Source organism: Lates calcarifer, unplaced genomic scaffold (genome assembly GCF_001640805.2).
Source record: "Lates calcarifer isolate ASB-BC8 unplaced genomic scaffold, TLL_Latcal_v3 _unitig_174_quiver_1670, whole genome shotgun sequence".
Classification (NCBI taxonomy): domain Eukaryota; kingdom Metazoa; phylum Chordata; class Actinopteri; family Centropomidae; genus Lates; species Lates calcarifer.
In genome coordinates, this window is record NW_026115736.1 from 20,914 (window position 1) to 30,061 (window position 9,148).

The 9,148-nt window shown below is 39.1% G+C and overlaps 2 protein-coding genes across 5 annotated transcripts; one reads left to right on the forward strand and one right to left on the reverse strand.

The window, feature by feature from the left end:
* Positions 1-1,020: 1,020 nt before the first annotated feature.
* Positions 1,021-3,954, forward strand: LOC108890390 (immunoglobulin kappa light chain). The gene is made up of 3 exons (XM_018687254.2): positions 1,021-1,101; positions 1,212-1,577; positions 1,942-3,954. Exons 1-3 carry the CDS (start codon positions 1,068-1,070, stop codon positions 2,379-2,381), a joined length of 840 nt encoding a protein of 279 aa, XP_018542770.1. The 5' UTR covers positions 1,021-1,067; the 3' UTR covers positions 2,382-3,954.
* A 77-nt stretch (positions 3,955-4,031) lies between these two features.
* LOC108890389 (signal-regulatory protein beta-2-like) lies at positions 4,032-5,856 on the reverse strand. Of its 4 annotated transcripts, none has more exons than XM_051067583.1 (6): positions 5,740-5,856; positions 5,295-5,651; positions 4,843-5,190; positions 4,553-4,669; positions 4,406-4,443; positions 4,032-4,299 (listed from the first exon to the last, which is right to left on the reverse strand). In XM_051067583.1, the coding sequence occupies exons 1-6, from the start codon at positions 5,801-5,803 to the stop codon at positions 4,177-4,179; spliced, it is 1,047 nt and encodes a 348-aa protein (XP_050923540.1). In that variant the 5' UTR covers positions 5,804-5,856; the 3' UTR covers positions 4,032-4,176. The 4 variants fall into 4 exon arrangements, with proteins under 4 accessions (XP_050923540.1, XP_050923539.1, XP_018542769.2 ...); XM_051067582.1 differs by having other exon boundaries at positions 4,397-4,443; XM_018687253.2 differs by having other exon boundaries at positions 4,406-4,446.
* Positions 5,857-9,148: the final 3,292 nt, after the last annotated feature.

Here is a 9,148-nt window from a genome sequence, read left to right on the forward strand (position 1 = left end):
TATCCTCACCTCCTTTGTGACTAGTACAGCAGGTCAGGCAGTCACACATGCAAAATCAAGTTCAGGTTTATTGTCATTTACCCTTGTACAAGCATAGAGTTGGACTCAATTTTGTTCTTCTGTGGGCTGGAGGTACAAAAATAAATGGATGACACAGCAATACAGACAGAACAATGGACAAACCAGCATGGGCTTGAGAAGCCAATATATATTTAGAAAAACAATAAGCATGACTGCACATTACAGATACTGTATTTGATAATAATATAAACACTGCTAAATAAATGAGGGACAAAACTTAGAGACATATGATTGCGACCAGCAGCAGGGCAGGGACTGGGACTGCTTACTGCAGGGTATGGTCAGTCTGCCTCTCCCTGTAGTCCACAACCACCTCTTTTGTCTTGTACACACTGAGGGTCAGGTTGTTATTGCTGTACCTCTGCAGCCACTTAACTTCTTTCCTCATTCATTATTGTTGCTGATACAGTCTACCACCACAGTATCATTAACAAACCTAATGATGGAAGCTGCTGTGTGTGAACAGTGTGAATGGCAGCAGGCCGAGCACATAGCCCCGAGGGACACATTTGGTCAGTATGTAGGAGACAGATATGTATTGCCACAGACTCTCTGTGGTGTCCCTGTCAAAAGCGTAGTGACAGGGGGAGCCGTTGATCTCATTTTCACAGACACTGCTGTAACTACCCACAGCTTCTATTTCCAAACCCACAGCAGCCACTGTTCATGTGCACCTAACCATTCTATGTGACCAATTGATTCTCCAAGATCATAGTCCCCACCCCCCAGTCAGCTGAATACCTGTAGTATAAAACAACCAAATAACAACCAAATACATATGATAATTGAAACTGGTGTAAATAAATATTTTATGAAGCCCTACAGCAGCTCTGTAGAGCCAAAGTAATTCATTTCCTACTGAGGCTAAGACGGATGTTTCAAATGTCACACAGATTGACCCTCTTAGCAGCCAATCAAATGTAACCTCATTTTTAAGCTGTTGCTAGCTCTTCGGCTCAAAACATTCAGTTCCCAAGACCTCAGAGATGATGCACCTGTATATGATCCTCTGTGGAGTATGTAAGTCTGATATGAAACTGATATAAAATATAATCTGTCTGTGGTTCTAATTGAGGTTAAAAACTGAATGTCAACTTATGTTTCTATAACATTATGTATTTTCGGCACAGTTCATCTGTCAGCTGTGATCCACTCGGCAACAGTCAAACAAGACACTGGCGTTGTATCAGCCAGTGTTGGGGACAATGTGACTTTACGTTGCTTCTATGACAGCCAAGTGGCCATGCACTTCTCCTGGTATCGACAGACCTTAGGAGGCAGACCTGAACTCATGTCTACTATTTACAAGTACGATCAACCATCCAAAGTCTTCCACTGGTTGGAGAAGAACCCTCGTTTCTCTGTGCACAGGGAGCAAGGGATGAATCATTTACACATCGCTGACATTCACCTCTCCGATTCAGCTACTTATTTCTGTGGAAGCTCACACTCCAACATGTTGGAATTTGGAGAGGGGGTCTTTCTAAGTGTCGAAGGTATTGTGCTTTTATATTTCATCGGCTTTGACTTATAGTGAAACTTTTTTCTAGATTGCTAGAGATTTATATCCCAAATAATCTGATTTAAGTTTGTCTTGAATCACCTGAGGTATCAGTAAAATTGGTAGTGTTTCTTTGCTAAGAGTAAGATCACCATTGTAGTGTTTAAACAAGTAAATATGCACTAGATATTGCATAACACGATCATAAATTGTTTGTAAGGTTTATCATCAGCATTCAGGTTTCATAAATTGCAGAAAAAAATAATGTTAAATAAAGAGGCGAATTCTCATATTAAATACACAAAAAATTCCCAGGTTTAAAAATAACCTTTTAAATTTTTTTTTTGTTTTGGCTTTAGAATCCAGACTCCAGGAAATTATCCAAGGGCCAGCATCTGAGACCATCCAGCCAGGAGGCTCTGTGACTTTCAACTGTACAGTGAACACGGGGACCTGTGATAGAAAACGCAGTGTTTACTGGTTCAGGCATGGATCTCGTCATGGAATCATTCACACACACGGGGATCAGTGTACACGTGTCTCCACACCAGGGGTTCCTTCACAGGGCTGTGTGTACCACTTGCAGAGGACGAACCTGAGCGCCTCTGATGGTGGGACCTACTACTGTGCTGTGGCCTCCTGTGGGGAGATACTGTTTGGTAATGGAAGCAAGCTGCTCATTACAGATAATGAGGACCAAAAACTAAGAATATTGGTTTGGCTCTCCATCATTAGAGCTGGGATTCTCTTCTTCTTTCTAGCCGTTTGTCTCTTGATGTACATCAATAAAAGAAAGTGAAGTCCTTAACACTCAGTTTAACTCTCTTTGTTTAAAATATTATCTCATCTTAATACTTCTGTTACAGTTCAAAAGTATCATACAAGTGAAATGCCACTGGTAGATACAAATGATTTATTTTTTGGCTGCATTAATCTCTCTGCTTAATTAAACTGTGCATTTGGCTAAAGTGTTGTACTGCTTGTTTCATTCAGTGTCATTATTTCTTAAGAGGATGAATACCAGTTCAGATCTATGGAAATGTAATCTCTGCATTAGCATTAGTCTTTCTGTACAAGCCCAATGTCAAGTAATTTCAGTGACTCCACCTCGTGCTGGGGCAGGACCACAAGGGGTTGACACACTAAACCCCTTTCTGACACATGTGCATGTCAGAAAAATGCTGCTTTGTTGGTTAAGAGACCAAAAATAATTGAAAAAGAAACACCGCATCAAAAAAATAAATCCAACTGCTGAAGCTGTGAGAATACCTCAGCGCTATGCTCGCCTCAAATCTTTTGTCTGATCAACCTATAACCATGAATTTAGGTTTTGCTAACCACACTGCTACATAACATCTGTGATTTATGGCCACAAGCTGAGTGTGAACAGAGAGACACACAAAAATAAACACACTGTGTTGTGGAACATCAATGAGCTTCTGAACACAGAGTTCGATCACAAAAATAACTTCCTGTTTCTACTGAAAGTTGTACAGGCGGAGTTACATTTTTCTTTGCAGAAAAATGAGGCCATCCTGCTTCTCTACCAATGTGCAGGAAGGTCGCTGCTTTTACCTCTGACCACAAGAATGCTGTTAAAAAAAATGCTGTTCTGTGATGAAGCTGAAATGTCAGTGGAACATGTGACTCACGGAAGAAATGCACCGATACAATCCTGCTGTTTTTAGGTCATATTTGTGTTTCTGGATATACTGAAATCCTGGTCACTACACACAGTAGTCAACGCAATCACCACATTTTAAGTTAGAATGTCAAAATTCAGAAAGTACAGTAAATCATTTACAAATCTAACAAAACATGTTTCATTATTACACATTGAGTTTAGTTTGTGGTTAGTAGTGTAGTGATTTGTAGTGAATAATGTTATGCTGTCTGAAGAATTGTATTTTTTTTCTGTAACAAATACAACACTTATTTTATATCTCTAATTTATCAGTTTAATGTAGGTGTTTAATTAAGTTGTCCTTTTCAATGTAATGAACATTCTGCTTATCCTGAATCCAGCTCATCTCTACTACATTTACACATAATGACAAAGTGTTAAATATGAGTCATTTTAAATCAGTTATTACTCGTGTCCATTGTTTCCCTTAAGACAAAGTTATTTTTGCTGTGGACGATTCAGGATTTATAGGCTTTTGTTTGGACTTCCTTCCTTAAAGCAGCGGTGCTGCATGAACTGAAATTTGGCACGAACCTTAATTTACATTTACGTACAAAAGTAATGGTCGAACACCTTCAGAAACCTAGTCCACATACTACAAACACAGTCTGCTCAAAGGAAAATGTAAGTTCAAAAATGAAATATGACCTTGAGAAAGGTCTAATTACACATGAGGATAATACCATTAGAAAAATATAGTTGCATCGTACTCAAGGATTTGTTTGATATGGATATGTATCAGACCAGTGTAACAATGACGCTGAACACAACTTCAGGATTTTATTTAATTTAAAAGTTAATCCAAATTTTGGAAAATGACTCACAACAAAATGCACAGCCAACTAGAAAGTGATGCTATACCTACAGTATATCCCTACCAAAACACACTGCCAGAAAAAGTCTGTCAGACCTATTGACAGTACCTGACATCAGAATAAACTATTGAGTCTGTACTGTATTTTACTGAGGCTGATCTGCAGGATGAGCCTGTGGGAGCTGAATTCACTGCTGTGTAGACAACTGCATCTCCAGCCTGAAAGACATGGAAATGCAAATATTTTATATCATGCCAGTATACAGTATATACTATACCACACTTAGATCTTATTAAGTTACATTACAAGAAGCACCTGTATCACCTGATTGCCTTCAGGAGATCCGTCACTGGATCTGGATGCTGCTGAAAACGAAAAGACAGCTACTGTCATTACTACAGAATATATCAGAACATATCACTCTGCTTTTGCTGCAGATACATACAGATATTCACTATAATGCATAGTTACCTGTGGAGTTTTTCTTGCTGTTTTTGCAAAGTGTCCATACTAGAAGAAGTGTCACTATCCCAAGAAGGATATTTGACAGCATCAGTGCAATGACAGTTGGACTCAGATCAGCTGATCCTTTTAGACAGAAGATAATGAAGAAACCATTTAATTTTGATTTTGAAAAACTAACTTTTTTTTGTAGTTTTGTATCATGTATCAACACATATCTTTTACTTATATGAGTGTAAAACTTATTGATACATTGATTTTCCAGGACTGAAACGTTGCACATACTGTTACTGTCTTACTGAAAATATTAATCCTGGTTCCGTTTCCCAACAGTGTCTGTCCATATGAAGTCACGACACAGTAGTAGGTCCCAGCATCATCAGAGCTGAGGTTCCTCAGGAGCAGGTTGTAGACACAGGTAGTTTCTTCAGAGTCTTTCTTAGTCCTCTGACAGGTGTTGTTTTTATTTCCAGAGGAGTAAATGGTTTCTGGAGCAGCGTGATCAGAGTGTTTGAGCCACATGACACTAGTGTGTTCTGCTGCACAATGACCAGTGTGAACAGAACAGCTGAGAGTCACAGAGTCTCCTGGCTGGACAGATGTAGACTCTGGCTGCTGGACGATAGAATCACTGATCATCTTTAGACCTTAGGAAAAAAACAAATGAACTGTAGTCGTCAGCGTTATGCTCATATTCAGCAGCAATGATGTTGAGGTGCAATTAAGAAGATAAACTACAGAGAATTAATACCTTTGACCATTAGAAAGGTTCCTGATCCAAACTGAATGTCCTTTACGTTCAACAGTCCACAGTAATACGTTCCAACGTCTTCCCCTGTTGTTGCAGATATACTCAGGTGATTGTTGTTTTTGCCACATTTTACTGAATAACGGTGAGGTTCCTTATTAAATGTTGTCAGATTATAAAACCTATCTGTTGTGGCCACTGGCTCAACAGATATTGGCTGTAGTCTCTTCCCAGTGGTCAGCTTGTACCACATTATGTGCCTTGCAGGACTATGAATGTGACATGTAATAGTAACTGTGTCTCCTAGCTCCACTGCTTTGAAAGAATCAGGCTGGGAGATGTCACTTAACTGTGCTTGACCTGAAAGAAGCAGAAAAACAAAGAACATGAATAAGACACTTTGATGTATGTAAATCCACATTAAGACTATCAGTTTTTTGTTACTTACACACAGACCACAGCAGGGAAATATTTAGAAGGCACACCACCATCTTCTCTGCTTGTAGCTCCATCTTGTACAGAGCAGTTCTGACGGGTAAACTGACAGCAGTCAACAGATTTACCATGCAGGACCAGCTGTTGCAAAAGCATGTTAAACATGTCATGTGATTGGTTCATTGTATTCCAGCCTACCTGATTGGCTGCTTAGTAAATCAGATAGGTTTGATGAGAAAAAAAAGCCTAACACTTTTTTTTGTCTTGCGTCACCATGTGACTACATTTGTCTTCAGCATTTCCATGTGCTCGACCAAACAAAAGCTAAGTATGATAGTCAAGAACATGTAACACAAGATTATGGATAAGATTAGAAACAGAAAACAGTGTTATACAGTTCACTAAAATTTATGTCAGTTTAAGCAAACTCCAAATGCAGTGGAAACATAGCAGAGGGTGAGCAGAACAGTGTCATACCATTAAAGTAGATGACTTGGGGTTTGTGTTTCCTTGGGTGTGGGTGTCTTTGTGAGAAACTGCAAGATTGTTTCCCCTCATCTCCACAAGGAGACAGTACATGTGGTTCAGCATACTTGCGGTGGTACCACCCACTTTATAAATAGAAGCCTGGATAAGGACTTCCTCCTCTTTGTCTCCAAACACCTTCACCTTGACTCTTTCTAGGTGTCACGTGTCTTTACAATAACCTTTAATATAAGCAGCAGTTTCTTTTGACTGATTGGGATTATCTTGTGTTGTAGAACTGACAGGAATCCTTGATCTAATTTGTTAAATCATATTTTGAAGATGTACACATTTGGTCACAATTATTATTTGAAATATTTATGGTACTTCAGTGTGCAAATGTTATCATTTAAAGGATGGATTCAGAATTTGTTACAACCAATGGCAGCCACTATGGCAATTAACATTTACATCATTATTTGGACGAATAAACTGGACAGTCTATTGCACCTCTTTCTTCCTGACCAGGAAAGATGATGACCAAATGGTTCTCTGTTCAGTAATTCAACACTGGATTTTGTTTTTTAATTGCTGAAGACACATTTTTTGGAAAAGTTAACATTGTGTCAATATCACTGAGCGAGGTTCAGTAAATGTAGAAAGTATGCTGGCTGTGTCAGAAGCGTGTGCAGCTCTTCATCCTCTTGCCCTTTGTAATGTGTAACAGGAAGGGGGAGAGTTTGGTAAATAACCACATCCTTTTTCATGCATGTGAAAACATGCTTGGCCATTTGTACATTCAACCTTAAAGATCTTTAGTGCATTCAGAAGCTGGATTTAGAGATTTTCATGGGTCCAAAATGTTGGATCCAATCTGAATTTGACCCCAGAAAAACCTGAACTAGTGTTATTATTATTATTTTTTTTAAAAGAAGAAGGTAATATAGATCCCACTCATCAACAAACTTATTTCACTTTGATGAAGATAAGACAGTAATGGGCAATTAAAGTGGCTTCATTCAACCATACCTGTCACTAAACCCCCGTACAGTATTGTTGATACAAAAGGGGTGACCAAATTACATAGACTATAGTTTTTCTTCTGACAATAACATAATTAAAATGTTGGTCTTGTCAGTAGATGGCTGTGCATTTATCTTCCTGCATGCCCTGCATGTCCAGGAGTTACCTGGAGTTTTTGCACACCAGTAGTTCACTGCCAACAGCACTAAAGCCTGAACTTATCTACACCCTCAGTTCTTCAAGACATAGTGGACCTTTTGAAAACATCTAACTGGGAAGTCCCTACAGCTTAATTGTGGCTTTCCTGATTATTTTGTCCAGGAGTGGAGATGCTTGAAAGTGTTCTTTAGCAGATCTCATTATTGCTCTGCATGAAAATATCTTCAACGTAGGGTCAGGGAGACTCTTAACTACTTGTTGCATAAACTTCTGGATGGAAGACAAACCTCAACATACAGACCAGTTAACCTGCAAATGAATTATTGGCCCTGGGACGATCTTAAGAGTTGGTAAGTCCAACATAGAGTGGTAAACTAACAGCTGAGGAGGATCAATTAACACTACATGGATTTGAAACTAAACTGTGGATCAAGCATGAGTATAGTGCGTCTGGTCATGCAGCCCATGTGGATGACTAAAAACTCAGCCTCTGCAAAGACAAGATGTTAGTATCCAGTATGGTGCTTATCAAGCTCTTACACCTCCCACAATGCACCAAATCCAAGTTGAGAAAACCTAAATGTCATCATCAGGGTTATTCTCTCAGACTGGACAAAACTTCTTCCAGAGGCACAGAAGACATTACATAGCTGGTTTAGTAGTCCTGCACATGGCTGGTAAACTGATGTTGATGTATAAAATTGGTTTGCTTTTAAATGAAATTTTCAATGCAGGACAAACTAACCAAAAAATGATCAAAATACATCCTCTGTTAGTGCTTTCCGTTATGTCTGTATCTGTTTATAAAGGATCCATAGCTTAACTCTATTTTTAAATGTTATGCTGAATTTATTACACAACTTAAATATCATCATTGCTGCTTAAGACTTGATGCATGAATCCATCTAGCAATATCATGCCATGGAAAGAGAAACCACAGTAGTCATTGTGAAGGCAGTGGCTTCTCGTGACTGGTTCTCATGAACCGAGCCCCTCATGTTTTTTTGTTGTTTTCCCTCTGATGTCTTAACACTTTATTCACCTGATTGTGTAGAGTTGTGCGCGACTGGTAGCACAGACAACAAACCGACCTCAGTCTACTGATGTAGCCACTGATGTAGTGACATCCTGTTTGAAACCGCAGAGACAAAGACAAAAACACGAGAGGGTCTGAGATCTTCTCTCTTTACTGTTAACTGCAGAGAGCTTATAAAGAGCTTCTTGAACCTCAGGCGTTGTGGCAGCATGTAGAATAAACAACCTACAAAGAATGTTCTGTGATTACTGTGATGACTTTAGCTCTACTTAGGTACATACTGTACGTGTGATGTCAATGATGGAGGGTTGGCTAAAAATGTAGCTAACCTGACCACAGTGTAGTGGAAATCAGTGTGTGTTATGCAACCAATGTCACTTCAAAGAACCCCTCGAACAGACGACAGGTGTTCTTACACGGAGGAGCTTAGTTTATTGTAAGGCAAGCATTTATATTCATTAGATTGACATAAGTGTTGGTGTTTCAGGGGAATGGATAAACATGTCCAGCTCTACTGCTTTACACTGGAGTACACACATTCACTCAGGTGGTCATCCCTCTGTCTTCTTGATTTGTTGACCTTGTGCTCCCTTAAAGCAGCATAATGAAGATTGTCTGCATCTTGACATAAACTGGTAAAAATGTTAAATGTAATACAGTAAAAGATGTAGCACATGCATGAAACCTGGCAGGTGTCATGGAGAGAAAAAAACAAATTCACGCTAACTAATACCTTGTG